The 21,791-nt window shown below is 39.3% G+C and overlaps 1 protein-coding gene across 1 annotated transcript in view; it reads right to left on the bottom strand.

Moving 5' to 3' along the window:
* The window catches only part of NTRK2 (neurotrophic receptor tyrosine kinase 2), a gene marked incomplete at its 5' end in the record, with an annotated part of 205,074 nt that overhangs the window by 49,643 nt on the left and 133,640 nt on the right, over positions 1–21,791 (bottom strand). The window contains 2 exons of the mRNA XM_083884010.1: positions 852–1,024; positions 6,727–6,857. Of these exons, the coding sequence (XP_083740136.1) occupies positions 852–1,024; positions 6,727–6,857 (304 nt within the window). The remainder of the gene's footprint in view (positions 1–851; positions 1,025–6,726; positions 6,858–21,791) is intronic.

The raw sequence follows: 21,791 nt of genomic DNA, 5'->3' as shown, positions 1-21,791 counted from the left end.
AGGACATCTGTTTTGATTGTTTTACAACTTGTTAGATATATCTTTCCAAAATAGTGGTACCCCTAGCTATATTTAGCAGGAAAGACCTCTATATGTTGAAATTTCTTTGTGATATCTATTGATAATATTAAACAGTAGACATAGAAAGAATAGTCTCTTATAATTTTAACATAGGAGCAAATGCTGCCTCTTAACTGTTTATTTTACATCAAAAAGTGCAGGCTGGTAGAAATGGCACATGCATGAAGCCTCTTTTCATAATGTCCTTGATCATGGGTTACCTATTATTGCCAGCCTTATGTATCATCTATTTATTTATAACTGCTCTGCCAAATTTCAACTTCCTATGCACATTCCTGAACAGCTTTGTGAAATAAAACCCTAATCTGGACGCCAAAGTGCAGCATTTTCCAATTCACAGAAGTTTCCATAGCTCATAGTTTTCTTGCTGCAGATTTATAGCAGTCTTTCCAAAACACTGAGAGGAGGGAAGAGAAAAGGGGTTAGACTTCAGAAGCTACTTGACGCCTACAGATAGCAATAGGTGTTGAGTGGGATCTTCCAAATGCTACAAGAAAGCCTGTAAGAAAATCATTCCTACTTTAGGATTTATAACCAAACATTTCAGAATACACTGAAATATCTTGGAAACAACATCTGTTATGGTACTTCCAAACAGGCAAAGAAACAGAGCCCCACATCCCAGTAGAAAAGATAAGAGTCATACTATTTGTTTTCCTACATGTCAGCTTTTTCCAGTGGTAGTTGTGAATTTAACATTAAGTACCAGTAACACCTACCTTTTCTGCCCACTTTTGGCTCAGGATCGCAATATATATTCATGGATTTACCTGAGAAATTTGTTAAGATCTCCATGCTTCATATACTCAAAGACCATGATGAGTGGATCACCCTCAACACAGACACCATAGAATTTGACAATGTGCTCATGTTGCAGGTTAGTTAGAAGTTCTGCCTCACGGTGGAAGTCCTTGCGGGCATTATCACTGGCATCCTTCAGTGTCTGGTGGAGAAAATGAAAATGTAAGGAAGGACAGATGTTCACAGAAGGTAGGAAACATGTGAGATAGCCCTGTAAGGGTAAGATAAGGGCACAGTACATCATAGAGGAAGGAGGAAGTATTTTCTTAATAACTCTTTTAGAAATGCAGATGTGATCCTGAAGTGCAATTAAAAAATGGCAGTACAATTTTCATTCTCCTGCCACATGTTATCCCGAACAAACGCTTTTCTTGTAAGAGAATGTATGAATACTCATACTCTTGCTGTGACAAGTGTTTTCCAAACACAGAACAAACAAACAGCTGGTTTGTATCCTTGAGCATTTAACTCAAACAACCGCTGGTATCCTGCTGGTATTTACCTTTCTTGTTAGGTCTTTAAGATAAAAAACTCTGCTTGTTTAAAATACATGGTGGTAATGTGGATACATTCTTTATGTACTACTGATGTTAATCCCTGAGGTGTGCTACACATTAGGTGGATTTACATGAGAGTATGTCCTTGGACCAGAAAAACTTGAGACTTCATCCAGAAACTTCTTTGAAATTCTGTACATCTATTCATATGACTAAGATTAGGCATATGTATAAGTAACTGAAGGTCAAATCCTAAAGTAACAGACATGGAAGAAAGCAGATGCACAGAGGAATTCTGGGGTGTCACTGGATCTAATAGGAGGCTTAAATGCGATATAATGAAATAGTACTAATTTAACTATCGCACATAGCCAGTTTCTGATTTCTCCTTACAAACTACATTTCATGAGCAAGAAAACACTTTCACAGATAAAAAAGAGCGAGTTCTGATACCAATTAAATGAGGAATAATTATAATTGAAAATAAACCACTAATAGACTATAGTCAAGAGGTACAGCGGTTGCACTACACTAATTCAAAAAATATTTCTAAAACCACAAGAGAAAGATGGCAAGTTACCTACATTCACAATTTATTCTTCACAGAAACTGCTGTCTGGGCTCTGTACCTCTAGATTTTAACAATAGCTAGGTTTAATACAATGGAAGATAAGACATAAAAGTAGCATCAATGTTTTAACTAAAGATGCCTTTGTCCTGGCCAACTAGTCACTTTACTTTCTATCCTGAATTAATACATACAGAGCATGGGACCAACCACACTCACAAGAACAGAAAGAGAATAAGTTGATACTGTCCAATCACTCTGAGTTTTTAGCTGCAGTAGCATGGTTTGTTCAACTTTTTACTTCAACAGGGACAATTCTGTCCACTTTTCTAGTATTAAATGTGTGCATGTGTGAAGAGCCTAGAAGATGACTGTTGGAAAAAATACATGCTTTACATGTGATACCGCAATCCTTGGTCTCGAAAAATGAATAGCTACCATAATAAAATTCAGATGGGGGGACAAGGAATTGGGCAGAATGGATTGCTGTCTTCCAAGTTCAGGAGCTTTTCCCTGTGGATTTCAGGCTCTGTGGATCCTAGAGGCAAAGGAAATCACTCATGCTTTAGGTGTCCCTTCCCCGGGGAATGTACTTATGAACTTTAACATGCCTTCAGGCTCAGAATCCTTTCCCCATATGCTTTACCAATGATGCAACAAGGATATTGCCTCATCAAGGCTTCACTAGCCATGGTATGTTAGTATACACAGCTGTATCATGGATATAAAATTTGCTTCCCACTATGGTCTACACGCAATAACATATGAAGTGAGGACTGCATTCGAAGTGTTTTCCAATACTTCCAGGATCTGGGATGATGCTTTAACATGATACAGACACCAAGCCACAGTCCAGTGTATACTGTATATATGAAATCACTGGTAATAATTCTGTTGTCACTTGAGTTTCCTCTGGTGATTTTATATATGAAGTGATTTGACTGTAATTCTTCTCAAGCATGGAATTAGAAAAACAATTAATACAAAACCCATTTTAAAATAATAGCAATCTGGAAAAAACTGACAGAGAGAAGCAGAGGCTTATGCTCTTTCCAGTAGGCTCTTTCCCTGGAAAGACAGTAAAAATGCTGACAGCTCTGTCCTGTGAGTATGGCATATTGTATATTTGAGAAGATGCTTTTTATCTCACAGAAACAGCAAAATTATCATATGACAGAACAGTTGCCATGGCAATTCCATATTTTCTGTCAAACAGCAAAATGTAGAAAAGTATAAAACTCAGGTTTAGAGTTTAGAAACTCAGGCAGGGCTTCCACTACCATGGGCCGACTGGAATTTCTGTCACCCATCATTGCAAAATCTCCTTTTCATTATTTCATGCAGTGCACAGAATAGACACAACACACGAGAGAGAGCTGGCACAGTCAGGCAAGGAGGAGACTGGAAGGTAAAAAAATTGATAACTATGTAGAATTTACATGGAAATGACATTGACTAATGCATTTAGCTTGTTCTCAGTACAAGAAAAAAGAAAAAAAAAAAAAAAAGAAAGAAAAAACCCAACAAAATAAAACCCTAAGAGCACAAAGAGAGGAAAGACATATTAATTATTATTATCATTACTGACAAGTATGCCAAAGCTCTGCATATAAAGCACTTTCACCAGTCGACAGGAGGTTTTCCCAAGTAGGATCTGTGGTTCAATCACATGTGCTTTCCAGCTACTCAGGGCCACAATTAAAGAGAAGAGACAAGCTTCCTTGGGAAACAGAAGGGCTCCTGGCTTTTACAGGAGCTCCACATCTACCAAGTTCATCCTTGTAACAGTTGGGCCAGCACCCCACACTTGCTGTCCTCCACAGAGTCCTTGCCCAGGTACCAGCCCTCCATGCGGTCTGTGCTGCCCTGTGCTCTGCAGGGAGTGTGAACTCTGACACCACAGAGCTGCCTTCACGGGTAAGTCAGAGCAACAGCAGTAGGATGGGGCTGTCACCAACATCAGCAGGCCTTGTTAGCCAAACTCTTGAGACAGCTATATGACTACTACTGCTACTTTCTACTGTTTCAGCCTTCCCCTACGACATAATTGCTACTGCTTCCCATCAGCATACAAGAGCTGGCTGGTATGTCTACTCAAGAAATGAAGGTGTGGTTTTGAGCCTTCTCAGAACTGAAGGTCTGAAGAATTGAAAACCTTTGGTTTTCCTGTGCAGATGCCATGGAAATGTTCTTGATCTCACACACACAGCAGTCTGCTAGCTGAGCAAAATCTCCCAGGAGGGCCAGAGGCAGCTGCTAACCTGTGCCTTGTCAGCCTCACCTCCTGCTCTGGACAGGCTACACTAGCATGAGAGTATGCCTGGGGATCCAACCCTGTGATGAGACAGTATCGAGCCAGGCCTGAACAAACACAGCAAAATGGGCCCTCAAGAAAACAGTAATTTTTCCTTCCTCCACCCTCTGTTGTCTAAAAGTACCAGTAATAAACGGTGCCCTGATATAGTGTGCTATGAGGGCAATGCTAGTACAATGCCCAGGTTTTGTCCTGTGGAAAGTATTTCCAAACACTCTGTGTTGTCCCCAAAAAGCCCACACTAATCAAAACCAATTTAAACAAATTGCCTTTCTCCTCTTTAAAGAAACAAAAGCTCAAGCTTTTTGGTATTTTATGTTAGGCCTGATCTTTTTTATCTTCAAAGATTTTTCTGGGCCTCTTAGCTCCTAAATAATTTGCTTCAGCAACGTTAGCATTTTGGATACCAGCTGGCTGATAAGAAGGGACATGTTGAGTTTTAAGGAGGGGTGCTCAGGGCCAGGCACAAACCATAGTTTTCCAGCAACTGGCAGGCACAGGGAGCAGACATGGACCACTAGCCAACTTGACGCCCACTGTGAGGCTGGGGCTACTTGCTGCTGAAATCTCCCTGGCACCACCTTACCCTTCAGCATGTACCCATTTCCACTGAGTTCACCAAATATTTTACAGTGATGGGTGTGTTCTGGTTTTGCCTATAGAGCTGAAGCTCTCTAAAGACTTTGTTGTGTGTCAGGAGAGCTGCTCATTGCAGCTGAAATCTAGGTCTGCTCCTCTATGACTAAAGCTGCCAAATCCTGTGCTCGGGGATGGAGTCCAAACACAATCCTGCACTGAAGTGGAGGCCCCACCCCTTGACCTCCACTGTGACTGAGAGATACCTGTTATCTGTGGTTGGTAACCACAGTGAAAGAGACAAGCATCAGGCAATTAACCCCTCAGTTCACAAAAAAAATCACTCTGTGGCAACAGCCAGAGTCACACTTAAGAGCCAATGACAGAAACATAAAATGGGCATAACCTGTTCCCAAAGGTAATTCTTCCCACAGGTGCCTGCAAGATTCTTCTTAAGGACACTATAAAGAGAGGATTTTGGTAAAAAAAAAAAAAAAAAAAAAAAAAAAAAAAAGGCAACAAAAAACCACAACACCCCCCCCCCCCCCCCCAAAATACTATGACATAGATGACAATAGATTTGTCATCTAGGTCTATGGAGACATATACTTTTACAGGTTGAATATTCTTCCATTTGATTTACACTGAGAATGAGCAGCAGAGAGAAAGCGCAGTGTAATATTTAACAGCAGAAGTGCTAGGATCCATTTGGACAGGACTTTCAAAAGGAGCAAGTGAATGGAAATACTTTTATTTTGCTATCAAGCAGTTCCCTAAAGTGCTAAAGGCAATTTCCATTATAGCTTCACCTAAATACAACAAAAAATTCATTCAGATCTAGTTTTGTCATCTCCAATCTCTTGGTTTCTCCTTTCTATGCTATATTCCTTCAGGGCCTAATTTTCTTCTCACCAGTCAACATGACTGAACTACTCTCAAGTATTGAAAAGCTTATAACTTTGGCAAACCCAAAACCCTGCTATTTTCGATGAAGCATTCTACAAGACTATTCTCCTTTCATGTTCTTCCACTGTCAGATTCAAGACTCTATTTCTTGTTACCAACTTCAAAAAGATGATCTACATGATTTCTTTTACTATGTAGTTTCATCCAAAATGCATACATGGTTGCCTAATTGTGACCTGTCAGGTAAAATTATTTTCTGGTCACTTGGCACAACCCAAATTCTATTCCCCCTGCACTTAATGAGATATTTCAAACGCTGGACACCTTGTTTAGTTTTTGGCAGAATACTGCAGATGGAGATAAGAGATTGTTTTCAGGGACAGTTTTCAAACTCTGAGAGTGTAGTTTCACCAATACTATTTTCTAGTTGCATCCACAGCTAAGGTCAACAGCTAACCTCAGCTCTTGAATTTTGATGGACAAAAAGGGCTCTGTGGAGAGAGGCAGGCTTGGTCTCCAAGCTATATTAATGAAAACTACCCACAGACAATTTCAGTTGCTGAGTAAAAGAATGGCACAGTCCTGAAACAGAAAGGTGCTCTTTGTCTAGCAATTATGCACATAACCTATTCATTTAGCTAGTAACAGATTATTTTTTAGACACACATATATCACATTATCACATGCATTTTTAATGACCTAGACATTATTTTTCACTAACTGTACTTCAGACAGATCATAAAAGATTTTGCCCCCTCATGACACAATCTGTTTCCTCTCCTTTCCTTAAGAGATTCAGTTCTCATTTTATAATCCACAGCAAGATCAAATACCAAATTCTCTTAACACTCCATTACCCTCGTGAACTCTTCTACAGGTATCAGAACAGTTACACTGGATTATGGAATAGGCAAACATTTCTTTATTTAGGATTAAAACAGCATTAGTTGCAACCATGAATTAATAACCCTAGACTTGTTTACCTTCACTGCCACCAAGATCTTGCCCTGCTCTGGACACAGGTTATAGCATTCTGCCAGAAAGACTTTCCCAAAGGCTCCTTCTCCCAGCTCTCTTTTAAGAACGATATTGTGGCGCTTGATGTGATGCACAACTGTGAAAAGAAGACAAAATTGAGGTCAGAAGGGAGCTGCAAGTCCAGGATGGGATGGAGCCCATGCTTACAGCTAGCTACAGGGAGATAGGATTGCCTGTAAAGTAGGGAAGGAATCAAAGTCCCCACATTTCATTTTTTACCGCTTTCTGCAGAAAGACTGAGTTTATACATTTGTATTTGGAGAGCAGTGCATTTTCTGGATAAGAAGATATGGAATTAAGAGTCACCAGGGAGCAGGCCATTTATCATCATGTTAGGATGACTGCTGCAGAGCATACATAAGAGCCAATGTTACTTTTTAAAAAACATTAAGACAGTGAATCAGAAAACAAACCAAGCCTTTCTCACACCTTTTCTACTTTTGTACCTTTAACAATACCAGAACTCTCCTGCCCAAATCCAAAAAGTTTTAAAGTTTTAAAATAAAACCAAGAAAACCAAATGTATCTTTAGTCTTTCAACTAAATCCAGCTTAACACTCTGGTATACTTACTACTTGTAAGTAAACCACTGATTTCCCACATTGTGCTACACTATAGTTACAGCAAGATGAGAAATTTTGTTCTTACAAACATGATTTACAGAATTGATCTGAAGTAAAAGAAACAAAAGATGGACAAACGTTTTAGTCCACATAGCAGACAGAACCTTAGTTCAGTTGCTGCCCAGAATCAATTGATTCAAACATTGAAGCCCTTGAACATTTTTTGACTTATTTTACACTCTCCTTTCAGCAAAAGCCTCCATTAAAATCTTTAATATTTAAAATACTGTACTAAATTTTGTAGACTACATTATCAATTAATGACATTCAAGCTAAATGAAGCAATTCTAAAGGCAGTCTAGCTGCCAACAGGGTAGACACCTTTGTTGCTGAAACTGTACAATCCAGAGAGCACCTGCTGATGGTTTTGACCTCAGTGCACTTAGCTATCTTTGCAAACATTGAAATTTAATCCTGCCTGGAAGAAGCCCACTTGCAACTTTAATTCTAAACACAGTGAATTAAATAGCAGGCATCAGGCTGACTTCTGCAAGGGTGAAAATCTCACCTTGGCTGTTCAGCTGCAGGGACCAGGACTGAACCCTACCAATAATTTAGGATCTAACCAGATGCAGACTACCTCCACACTTGGTCACATGCCTATTCCAAACCAAACCACTTAGATAAAAACACATTGCCTCCATGACTAAAGGTGGAGTGCTGATGACAACAACATCAGTATGGAGAAACGGCACAGCCTGTCTCTATTCCAATCACCAGCATTTGGAGAAAAGGATCACAGTCTAAAAGAGAAGAAAATGTGTGTCCCGCACGCTAAGCCCACAGCAACCTAACCTGAGTGCACTGCATGTAAACACCCCTGACATCCATGTGTGTGGGCACAAGGGAAAGCTGGTGCTGGAGCAGGCTTGGAAAGTGAGCAATCCATCATGCACCTGCGTCATGAGGTGGGCAGCACACCAGAGGAATAGATCTCCAGATCCAGATCCAGCTGGCAACTGCTAGATGGCTCCTGGCCAGTGTGCAAGCAGGCCCCTCAGTACCCTGTGCATAGAGTGGGGAAGGCTGGGTTCTCCCCACAGCCCAGCAGACTCACGAGGCTTTGCTGCTTTCCCCACAGCTGGTAACTGCATTGGGGATAGCCTCCTTACCAGTGCCAAGTTTTCTAGGAGAGGCCACACATCCCATTAGGTACACATGAAATGAGACTGCACAGTACCTACATGTTTTACTCTTGTCACACATGGGTTTAGCATAAAATTAAATTTTGTCATGGTGATACTTTATTTGGTCAGCTACCTTAGCAGGTCCCCTGCAGTCAGTATGAAATTACTTTTTATTTTCATTTCTTGCTCAGCACTGGCTTTGTAAGAAAGGCCCAAAGTGCAGTCAGCACAAGATAGGCCTGAACCAAAACAGACCTTTTCCCCATGGACACAAGTTAACTAGCATCACTGGCCTCTGCTAATACTGGTCACAAGGCAGACCAGCAGAGCTGAAGTATTGCTGCCCTGGCATGCCACCTGAGCTGCAGTGTGTGGCACGTCTCATCACCTGAGCTTCAAAAATGCTTGATAACAAATAAGTGCTACCCCCTATCCCCTAAAAAATTTGGCATCCAACTCTGCCTCTTGGGGAATTCTCTTTCCCTCTGCTTTACTAGTATTGCCAGGAGGATGCCTCTCTTCCTTTCCCAGAGGGGAAAGGCAGCAAAAGCAGTTTTTCGTTTTTTCTGCCCACAGCTGCCAACGTCTTGGTGGTGAGGACAGTCTGAATTTTGTGTGGGTCCTCTCCATTTTGAGCTCATTATACTGCTAGTGGTGGGCCTAGCAGTACAAACGAGTTTTTTGTGAAACTCCTGGAGGATTTTACAAACAATAGAGTAAAAATAAATAAGAAACATATTCAATACTTCTCTATAGTACAGAGCTGCTGTTAAACACTCTTATATAAACAAAGCATTTGAATAAGCAATCCATTCCACAAACCAAACTGTAAAAGCCGAAACATAGCAAGGTGCAGAAGAGGTCTGCACAGAATGTATTTGCAACTCGTTATGCTCTATCCATTCCTGCTACCTTTTTGAGCTCACCGAGTTACTAAACAAATAAAAAATGACAGTAAGTACGACTAAATGGGCTGAGATTAAATGTAAGAACAATGTAAGCAAATCAAACACATATGATGTGACGGATATATGGGTCAAGGAAAAAATCCGTTTAGCACACATCTTCAGTGGGAGGATACCTGAGCAGGAGATGCACTGAAAAATTCAGGTCAAAATCTGCTTTCATTTACTATCAGGATAAAGCAAATTATCTCTGTTAAAGTCCAAGAGATTATCCTGGATTTACATTGAAGAAACAAAGCAGAATTTGGCCAAAGTGGTGACATAAAAAGAGAAGTCATCTCAGTCTCACAAGAAGAGGCACGCAAGCATTCAAATGACAGCTATGTATTTTCCTCCTTTTGATTCTAAATGGCAATTGCATTTGACCTGCCATTTGTACTTCTAAGAACATATAATCACTGATTTTAAATCTTAACTGATTTCTGTAAAAAATATGTTTCATTAAGCTAAAAGCCAAATTGAGTTAAAACACTTCAGAGAGAAATGAAATATAAAATATGAAGCAAGACAAATAAAATTAAAGAAGGGTAGATGCTGAAAAGAGGCTATGTTAAAATAACACGCGTGCAAGCACACCCTTAAAAGCAGGGGGCGCTCACAGATGACTCCAGGGAACCAAAAGGCAACAGGAAGTACAACTGCAAAAAAAGACTCTTATCTCATAGTCTCAGAAGTCCCTCACCAAAAGAGTTAGACCTTTAGGTATTTCACTCACTAGCAGACAACTTGTCACACTGGAAATGGTGCAATACATATTTCCAGGTATGGGACTGCACTCCTCAGCTAACCTACCTTTGATGATGAGGCTGAACAGAGAGGGTCACACCACATTCTGGAATGGGTTCCATCAGAACAGGCAACTCAGAATCACCTCATCACATTGAATTCTCTGAGTTGGACATGAATGAATCCAGCCAGGGACAGCAAGATACTCAGCAGTATAAATTATTAACATCTTTTTGCCAATACTAAAAAATTAAATGTGACAGAGTGAAAATGATTCTCCTTGGTCACAAACAATGGATCTTAACATTTTACCACCACATGTGACCATTACACCATCTAAGCTGACCTTCTAAACTATATGGAGCATAATATTGAGCTAAATGACTTGTATATGGCAGAAGACTGTCTCCAGAAACTGTGCCAGTCTTGATTTCAAAGTCTGAACTATCCACATACTTTCATGTGTAATAATTTCATTGAAAATAAAAATGCATGCCTTTTTATTTCTCTCATAATCATTAACTTGTCTGGCTTGCATCTCCCTCCCTCGGTCTTTAGGGGACTTTCTCTGACAGTTTTAGCAGCCTTTTCAGGTTTGGTATTAAACACATGTAATCAACATCCTTCTTGCCTTTCTTAGTAAGACAAAGAGACAGAAGTTCCTCCCCCCAGGAAAGCATTTTCTCCAGTTCACCAGTCATTGTCTTGACTTTTTTTCTGGAAATTTTTTAAATATCCTTTTAAAAGAAGTTGTTTCCAGTTGATTTTTCCCAATTGGAAGACACTCTCCACAAGGTTGTGATAAAAACATAAAACCAGCTCCCTGTATCTCTTCACATCCATAGATTACACTAGTCCTTTTAAGACTGGATTGCCTAAGGACCACAAAAATGAATACTTATGTGGTATGCATTTGAATGTCTCATCTTGAAGACCTCACCCAATTACAATATCACAAATGTTGTAGGTTTCAAATGTATTCCCATCTACCTCATGAGAAGAGCGAGGAGATTTATGGAGAGACTGAAACATGAACTCACTGATGGACAATAAACAGACAACAGCTGACAGACACCACTGCTCACTGAACTACCAACACTGTAAGATCCTATTGTGTTGCACACCCACCTAATTATTCTGCTGAGTCTTCTTCTGAGGATACTGTTCAAAATTTTGCTAGTGGTACACATGTGGGACAGTCCTAATGAAATTTGTTGTGCCAGGACTCTGAGAAGAGAATGAGGACCTTCAAGATGCCAAGAAACCAGGCAAGGTGATATTACAAACACACCCACAGCTGCATAAGTAAAAGGTTGTCATAGAAAAGATTCAGCTTGTGATGTGACACAAGGTCTCACAGAAAGTTGTTTGGCAAATTTCTTCATTCCTTTTCCCACTATTTCTATTGCAATGTGGATTGAACTATTTCGAAGACCTTGCTAGAAAAAAACAGGTGTAAATGGTCAAGTGATTGTTTAAATAGGATATCAAGTTTGTTCAGCAGTTGCCACTCACAAAAAAGAAGTTTCTGCTGGAATCCTTCAGCAGAAGGATACAAATTTACTGCAAAGAGCACGCAGCAAGTCTAGACTGTTTGCTATCAGATTATGCAATAGCAGCATGGCTGCAATTTCTATAAGCTAAGGTCAGAATAGAAATTTTGGCTTATTGAGATATCCACACTTTAATATGGCAATAAAAGCCAACAACAATGTGGTTTTCCTTCTTTTTTTTTTATTTAACCTTTTGACTTGCCAGCCTTGCCTGGGTGCAGAAATAGGTCAGCTCAGTTGTGTCTTTCTGATCATTTGATGCATTTATCCCATACAACATTCATTACTTATTATTCTATATAATTTTTTGTGTATTGTTGTTTAATTTTTACCATATAGCAGCAACAACTGCTCATGTAAGGCTCGTGGCCAGCTGTTGTAGGTACAATGTTTTCATATATAAATATATACATATATATACATTTTTACTCATTATATATATATATATGTGTATATATAAATGTGCGTGTATATACATATATATATAAACATATATATACACCACCACCCTCCGGCCCCCCTCCGCCCCCCTCCCCCTTTTTATACATATATATAATAGTCCACAGCTGAGAATCAACTCACACTTCTTCAACAGAAGTAAAAAAAAAAACTGACAGACAATCTCCTCTCAGTACCTCAGGTACTCTGCTCTAAATGAAATGTGCTGGATCAGGCTATAGGAAACTGAGCAGAGAGCTTTCACAGAACAAGGCCAGAAAGGCACTTGGGCTTTGTCACTTGTGCAAGTCCAGCTTTTGAAGCACTTTGCATCTTGTCTTGTGTCTTTGAAAACAACACAGTATAATTCAAGAGTTGTAAAACAGTTATCCCTTGGGTGGCCATCAGTGATTTATCAGGGTTCTCACAGGCATTAGATCCTAAAGGGGCCTTAAGGAAGGGATGGCTGACTTAGGATCTAATGCCAGGTTGAACAGGAAGTGATTTTCCTGGAAGAACTGGAAGCATTTATGAAAGGCAAACAAGTGACTGTCACAGGAATGGCATAATTCCCAGGCACTTACTTCCTACTTGTTTGGAGCAACATCTGGTAAATCAAATAAATCTGTGATTGCCGCAGTTTGACCTTCCAGTTGCTGTGTTTACAATTTAAATTCTCACAGGATATATATTTAAACCTCAGAATTTTCATTCTCCTAGGTTAGAATTAGACTTCCTTTTGTAATATAGTGCTGCAGCACCTTGGAGCGTGCCCAGCTCTCTTCCATCTGCCCAGAGCAGCAGGGGCACCACAGATCTTGCCCACTGTTAAAGTAATTTTGCGGTAACTGGCATGGTTCTTCTCTGTCTGAAACACAAGTGTTTACTGTCTTTTGAGTTAATATTTGATTCCTGGTGAGCCATTTTACTTTACTCTTTTTTTTACAGTAATTTATTTGGTTTTGTTGGCCAAGATCCCCTCAGCTTGGCTACAGATAGCCATGACACCATACTTCATTAGATCCTTATACTCAAATAAGCATTACTTCAGAAAAAATTCTAACAAAAATGCTATCATTGTCTTAAATGCATGAGTCTGCTTAACTTAATCCACCCTTCATGGAGAAAAAGTAATAAAGTTAACAGCTGATCCATACATGAACTTGCCCTTGCATACTAAAACTGAGGTGCACAAGATCTTCAAGCCCCAGCAACCTAAAACTGATCTTTTTTTTCAGGCAAAAACAACTGGGATATAACACAATAGCTGAAAGCTAAATTTGGATATTTTCAGAATAAGTAGCATATATTAATCACCCTGCATTGCTTTTTCTATGATGCTTCCAGCCTACTAAAAGCTTTTCAACTCAGTACAGTAAATCAGCTTTAAGCAGAAAACCACTGGAATTTTGACAAAACACTGCCTTTGCAGATAAGTATACACTTAATTTATAAATGCCAATCTCAATGCACTTCTTCCAAAGGGTTAATCATCACAAAACTTAGAGGCTATTTTGTGTGATTTTCTGTGCAAAACCTGTAAATATTATTTTATGGTGGCAAATCTGGTCTGTCTTTCATATTTAACTGCAGACAATGATCTCAGCACAAACATCCTTCCTGTTCAGACCTGAAAATCCTTTCCCTCCACATTATGCTAATCTTTAGGACTCTTCTGTACTACAGAAATAGGAGTACTTGGCAAAGGATGGAGGAATTCCATGTAGCATATCTCATCTAATGAATACTTGCAGAGGGGGAAGGCTAATAAACATATTGTCTTCTAAATATTAACACTTTTCTATCTCTGTTTTCAGAAACAGACATAGTCTGGAAAGCACTGCAGGGTGCCAGCCTGAGAAGAAGGATCTGAAAGAAACTACCTCCAGAGATGAGCCATATTCAAGCTTAGAATAAATGGGTATAAAGGTGAAATTCAAAGGAGATTGCACTGGTTTTGATCTACATTTCTCTGCTTTGCTTTTTCTCTTCTCATTTTAAAAGGAAAAGGAAATAATTTTGTAGCTCTATGTTGTGATAATGAGTGATGTAGGGATCCCAGGCAGGTGCAAAGGAGTGCTTTTTATTGTTACTGATAGGTTAGGCTTTATAAAGCCTTACCTATTGGTAACAGCTCTACTTGAGGGACTACAGAAGGGTTTTACTGATGGCCTTTCAAAACGAAATATGAAAAGCAAATGGAGCTTTCAAGCTTGTGAAGGAATAAACCATATGCTTGGCTCACAGTTGAAATTCTATTCCCTTTTTTTAAAGTTAACCATATACTCAATCTTTACCTTTTGCTGAACTATCTTTCTGAAAGACAGCATAGCATCTGATCAGCCATGTTAGATGGGTAGTTTTGCCCTGTTGCAGCTAATTGAGTATAGAAAAAGGGAATATTAGAGAAAACCTCATAGCAGCATAATGGAACCCAGTCTTATAGATCACTTTTAAGCAAATTATTTACACCTTTCTTAACTTTTATTCCCAATTCCTTTTACAGTTCTATCAGGCTGCAACACACTGTGTGGCTTTCTGTGAGAAAACATGATTCTCACACATTTTTTTTTCTTATGCTTTTCTTTTAGCTAACTGAAATAAACCCTTCCTTTAAGCTAAAGGCTCAGTCTCTATCTGCTTCCTTAACTAAGGCTAAGGCTTTGCTGCTACATGGTTATTTGCTCTTATGATTCTGTGCATACTTCCTTCTTTCCTGGATTTTTTCATAAGTGGCCTTTAAACACAAAGACAAATTAAGGGTTTAGCTGTTTCTGAGGAGGACCCCCAAATGACACATAAAGACACTGTGCACTGCAAACAAACAAAACATAAAATTTTCCTCACCCTGCATTATTTACTGAAAAACAAACTCATCAGAATGAAGAAGAAAACATCTCGAGCCTTCCCACACACACTGACATGGCAAGAACATCAGTTTGCCCTCTGTCCTACGGGGTCGTAGAAGGGGTTAGCATTATACTGCCCAAGCCCCATGTGACAGGAGAGAAGACCAAAACAACATAAAAGGTGAACAAACCTGGACAAGCAGCTATTCCTTTTTACAGACTTCCTGTCCTTCAGCATTTCTGCCTTCTTCCAAGGTGAGGTACTTGCTCTGCTTTTGTTTCACTGCCAGACTGGCACACCTTTCTGTTAGGACATACCATACACAGAGGCTTATGTCCCCATAGGGCATTTTCCCCTTGGCCCTGCCACTGTTTCAGAATTCCAGTGCTTATGATGTAATTGGCAGCACATGCATTCAAGGCACACCCAGAAAATTCATCTTTACCACTGGGCTGTGACAGATACCGCTACGGCAGCCACAATGCAGTCAAAAGATTATTGCATTGTACTACCTTCAAGCAAAAAGACCTGCAAGATTTCACTTTTAGGTCAATAAAATGGATTTACAAAGGGTTTGCAAGACTGAGCATGCTGGGGTTTTTTCAGGATCAAAGCCTTAACAACTGCAAAGAAAAGAAGACTCTTCTTTTGTCTTGTTATAAATGCACTGGGGAAAAAAAATCTTTCTGTTTCCATACAAGCATAGCACATGCTTAATTTTTCAAGCCTGAAAAGATCTTATTGCTTATTGCAGACCACACATCACCTCCTCTTCTGACCTCATTCTTCTCTCCTGCATCCTCCAAAGGACTAATACAATAAAGTGTACGTTTATACAAAAGAAAAAAAAAAAAAAGAAAAAAAAAAAAAAAAAAAAAAAAGTAGGAGGAAAAAAAAAAGAAAAAGAGAGAAAAAGAAAGAAAGGAAAAAAGGTGTAAAGAACACGAAGTTTCTATAGTTTGGGTGACATATCATTCTTCAGGGTCTGACAACCTTCCCAAATCCTAGGGAGGGATGCAAATTAGACTATACCATGCTCCTTGCATTGAGCCTTGCATAAGCAAACAGTGGTACTCCTACTAGGACATTATCTCTAAACTACACTAAACTATAGCCCAGCCAGATTTGAGAACACTAAAGGTTTTTTTTAAATAGGATTGAGATGAGTGCCTATTCTAATTGTCCTAATAGAAAACCCAGCTTGCCCCATGACAAAGTGAAAAAAGAAAACTGTGACTCATCAGTGGGAACAGGAGGACGTTCCCAGGTCATTTCTCTTGCAAGAAAAAAGGAACATGTTTTCTCTCCTCTCTTGGTTCGGCATGTTATTTTCATGTAATATGAAAACTGATACACCTAGCTAACAGATGTATCAAAGAATATAAGAAACCTCCTTTCACTCACTTGAGCTCTGGATTACATTATCTGCCAGCTGAAAATATGTTTCTCTAAATTTCAGATAAATAAGGAGGAATTCTACACCTTTGGTAAAACAAATTTAGTGAGGGAGAAAAAGTGTCCATTATGTTCAGCTTCTTGCAACTGATCTGCACAACATGCAGCCCAGGGCCACGTGTCCTTTAGTGAGTCATATGCAATGTCTTGCCTTGATGCCCCCATGCTAGGGACAGACAGGCACCAGTCACTCAGCCAGCTCTTAGTCTCTCAAATGGAAGTGTGTTAAAGTAGCATCAGAGAGTGTCTCGGTTCCACTGCAGACAACAAACTCATAGGTCTGTTTGGTCTTGGCAAGAGTTCCTTCAGACTCTGTTTAAGTAAGGCCTTTGTAAATTCTCACTAACACATATAAATCCCCTCCCATATATCAATAAAATTTTATTTTAGGGCAAGAGAATGAACACAGATGTTGGAGTCCAGGACATCCCCTTGGATGACCTGAGACCTGGGAAAGAGAATTTGAGCCCTGGACAGGGGGGTGTAGAACCAGTCCAGGGGGGCTGGAAACCTTGGCACAGAGCCCAGGAAGACACTGAGTTTGATCTTAGCCCATGGGAGAAACTTCCAGCATTAGGAGAGGAATTGCAAATCACCAGGAAGTGAAAATAGTAGTATAACACAGTAGAACATACAAAATTCAGTAGTTTTAAGATTCTTAGAATAGAGGTAAATGGGGGACAAGATGGTGGAATTTGGGTGGTACCTCGAGTCCCTCTCCTTCTTCCTCGTCCTCCATCTTCTGGGGTGGTGATGAAATAAGATAGTTAGAGTGGATTGGGTCAAAGCAGAAGTGACCCACACACTAGTGACCCTAGTGTAAGCACTAGGCATTGGTGTGAAATAGTAAATATCCTACACGTAATTATCTGTATAAATGTAAGGTGACGTCCCATCGGTGGGCAGTCGCCTCGTGTCCCAGCCGTTGTCCGGACCTCGGCTGGGAGCGGAGAAAAACTTTGTGATATCAAATAATAAACAACTCGAGAAACCAGAAAACAAGGCCTTGAAGACTCCGCTTCTTTGTACCAACGCGACTCGGGGCTTTTAGAGGGCCAAGGACTTTAAACAACCTGAATCTCGGGTGAGAAAACAAACCCGAGACACAGATACATTGATCAGAAGTTAACTATACAGTACGTCAGCTGCTAATGAAAAACAAAGCTATAACAACAGCTTCCCACAGGGTCTAGTTTGATAACAAACTATCAGAGCCCCAATACTAACAGTGACAAAACAATCACCACCAAATAGATCTTTTAAAGCTGTGGCCCATGATGAGGTTGAGGACAAATTCAGTCTCTGCCAGTATGCTTTCACTACCTAAAAGCATCTTGGTTTTGACTTGATAATTATAGGTGCTGAGCCAACCAGCTGTCACTAAGGAACAGGAGCTGCCCAAATGAAGCAAAATGCATAGACATTTACTGCTGATTTATCACACAATAATGAACACAGTTACAGCCTTCTGAGGCATGGAACTGAAATACAGAAAGAGAGAGAGGGAGAGAAAAAAAAAAAAAAAAAAAAAAAAGAAAAGGAAAGGGAGAAAGAAAGAGCTTTGAACATTTTGTTCCAGTCAGTTTCCATGAATGCGGAAAACACCAGGCGTGATTCAATTAAAGGATGCCTTCCCACAGTCACGCTGTTGCTGGAGAAGTGGCCACTGGGCAGATACTCGAGACATACATATCCCAAAGCACACAGACTCAGTCTTTGCTGAAAAATGAACTTTCACTGAAGGCAGCACACATACACAGCAGGGCAAACAAGGAGAACGGCAGAAATGGCTGAACGAACTTTATTCAGGATCTGACATACAATGTCAGCATAATGAATGTGACCTAAAGAAGATTGTTACACTTATAACAAGACTGAGTTGGCAGATTTGCCCAATTAGTACCAGTTCATTTTATGTCAATAACTAGTATACACACATGATATTCTGTAAAAGCTTAATGGATGTCACCATAAATCGTAGTCCTTTTTATCCCCTATGCTCTTTGTATTTGGAAGATACTTTTAGTTGAATCTTCTTTAATACTACATGTAATCTGGATTCATAATGCAAATGTAATTCTGGCAGTCTCTACAAGACACCAGAAATGCATGGACCAGAAAGGTTCTTTTTTCATCCAGCATCTATATGACTACTGCTCTTAAAAAATAAAACTGTTTTATTCCAACTACTGCACACCATGATATTTACAGCAACTTCAGTCTGCACAGAACTAAGGCAAAATGTAAGGTTTTTTTCCCCTTCCTCCTGAAGTTCAAGTTCTCTCATGGAGCAACAACTGCCAGTTTGCCTACACACTTGCCTACTTGGGAAGCATTTTAACCAGCAGTAAGCAACACAAACAGCTGCTGCACTGTAATGACAGAGTACCCCACGTGCTTACCAGTAAAGGAAATAGTAAAAGTTGCTATGATTTTTACTGTTACCAGTGCAAATGCTGAATTCTTGTCTCAAGCTGCTGGAACTGACAGTTAAAGCCAGGGGAATGGGTGTTGTCCTTTGATAGCCCCCCGGCCTGCACTTAGCTAATACACTGAAGTGTTGTGAAGCCAAGGTGTCACCAGGGCAGCCCAACAGAGAACTTCACAGGCAATGTGTGCTAGCTGCTGCCTCCTGCAAGACCACCACCGGCAGCAGGGACAGTACAGACTTGCTCTTAGGAGGGACTTATCTGACAGTTGCTGTCAAGCCAAAGGGATACTTTGCCTTTTGGCAGTCTAACATCCACAAAATGGCCCCTAGGCAATTTCCAGTGCTCTGTGTTTCTAGCCTGTCCTTCAGAATTGTAATGAGAACGAAGGGTCATTCTCATATGACGTTAACATAATTATTTATAAACCAGTGTCAAGATTTGTTGGGTAGTTTTTCTAGTGTTTTCCCATGCACAACTTTTATAGACCAGTGCATTGCTTTCAACATTGTTTGTCATATCTCTTCTTCCCTTTTTGCAATGTTTTCTCCAGTAAGAGAGAGGTGATACAGCCATATGTTCCAAGACTATAACAGGCTCTAACTGCAAAAATAACTAATACTGATTTTAATTTTTCCTTACAGAGAAACTACAGAGAGACAACATTTTTTTTGCTCCTGAAGACTAGATACACATGCACACACGCATACAGATTAGAAGGTATTTGTCAAAAGCACTTTGGCAAACATCTCTTATGAGGCTTCTGCTGAGTGAATCCCTATATGACTGTTTCCCCGCCTCAAAAATAAGGCCAGAAATGCATCTCTAGCTGTTTCATAATAGTAGGGGGGATTTAAAAAATATTAGCTATTTCCTACTTAAATAGCATCCCAAAAGCTATAAAGCACAAGTTATATATTCATCAAGATTCTTATATAGTATATTTTGAAAACAATGGCACAAACTCCTCACTGCCATCACTTTCTTAAGTTCAAAATCTCAGCTGGAAACTCTTCAGATATGAGTTTGTCTGCAATAAATATTTCCTTTTAATTTTACTGATTCTGTCCTCCTTAAAATGTATTATAATGCAGTAAAAATTAAAATAAACTGACAAGAATACATTCAGAAAAAACATTTTAAAAAACACTCTTTGTCTTGCATTGCATTCAGAATTTTCTTGTATGCCATGAAAGTACTCCTCACTCACAAAACGTGAGCTGGGAAAACAAGTGGAGTTCTTTCAGATTGAATGTCACAAAGAGAAACTGATGAAGAAAGCAATTAAGAAACCCATAGTATCCCCTAATTTGAGACATATTAAATAAAAGAAAAAGCGAAAGCAAAAGCAAAAGCAAAATAATGAGAAAAAGAAAGAAAGAGAAAGAGAAAGAGAAAGAGAAAGACAGAAAAAGGAAAAGGAAAAGGAGAAGGAAAAGAAAAAAAAGAAAAAGGAAAAGAAAAAAGGAAAAGAAAAAAGAAAAAGAAAAAGAAAAAGAAAAAGAAAAAGAAAAAGAAAAAGAAAAAGAAAAAGAAAAAGAAAAAGAAAAAGAAAAAGAAAAAGAAAAAGAAAAAGAAAAAGAAAAAGAAAAAGAAAAGCTTGAACAAAGGAAAATGTGAGGTCTGCTGCTAGCTGTGCCCTAATTCTTTGCTTGTTCCAGTCTTTATGGTGTTACTTTACAGTATTTTATGTACTATCCTCCATAAAAATAAACAGGTCTTTGGGGATTAACATACCATAACCAGCACTTCAAAAATACGTGCAGTAGCTCTCTTTCCTCACCTTCATAGACGTAAACAAATAAAGATTTCTGAACAGTGGCTACTGGTATCATTTGCCTTCATATTGTACCAAGTAGGCTTTTGAAATGCCAACTGTTGTGAAAACTGGGGAAAATGGTAAATTGCATCCTAATGAAGGCTATTCTAGCTAAGCATCAGAACAACATCATAAGAAAAAAAATCTCTTCTTAATACTATTTTAAAAGGTATTTTTCTCCATGATTTACCAAATTGAAAGCTAGGACAGTAGCTATGAGCAAGCAGTTTGAAAAATCTGCATTATCCTTGCTACTGGCCAGAAAGAACTGCACTTTCACATATAGACCTTGCTGGAAGCCCTAATTAGGCACAGCTGTGACAAATCCTGCTCCAGCATTAGTTCAAGTCCAGTTCAAGTCCAGTTCTCCAGGATTCTGACATAACTTTCCCAAATCAATGACAGACTTGTCACTGATATTAAGGGGAACCTGAAACAAGCAGTCTCACAGAAACAAGGGATGTCTTACAACAGAAATACCTGCAAAACTAAACAGATTGTGAGTCTGAATGAGAAGACAGTACACACATCGAAAATGTGCTACATGCTGCAGTTCTCCACTCATTAATTAATATCTGCAGATATACAGGAGAGGAGGATGATCCATATTGTGGAGTTTATTGAGAAGGAACACAGGGGAGAGATAAAATACGGGCAGGGTACAACATGAAGAAATAGAAGGAAAAGGAAGATGACTAAACTGCTCCAGTTCAAAAGAATGGGGATCTCCAGACCTCAGGTGGTAAGTAGTGCTAGGCAGATATCCTCCTTTTTTCTCACTTAAGCATTTTATGTCCTGTTAATTCATGTTTCTTCATTTCTAAGAGTGTTTTATAGCTGCTCAGGAAGATAAACATCACTCCTGCAAAGAATTCCCTTAAAGATTTTATGTAACATTTTACATAAATGCTATGCCTAGTACAGGAAGAATTTGTCCATATTCAAACCAAGACAAACCACTTGTTTCAGCACAGTGATTTTTTTTTTTCTGTTACACTAAACAATCATATTTGGGATTTGTTTAG

Source organism: Zosterops lateralis (genome assembly GCF_965231275.1).
Source record: "Zosterops lateralis genome assembly, chromosome: Z".
NCBI classification, from domain to species: domain Eukaryota; kingdom Metazoa; phylum Chordata; class Aves; order Passeriformes; family Zosteropidae; genus Zosterops; species Zosterops lateralis.
Note: the sequence above shows the minus strand (reverse complement) of the source record. Positions and strands in the feature narration are given on the sequence as shown.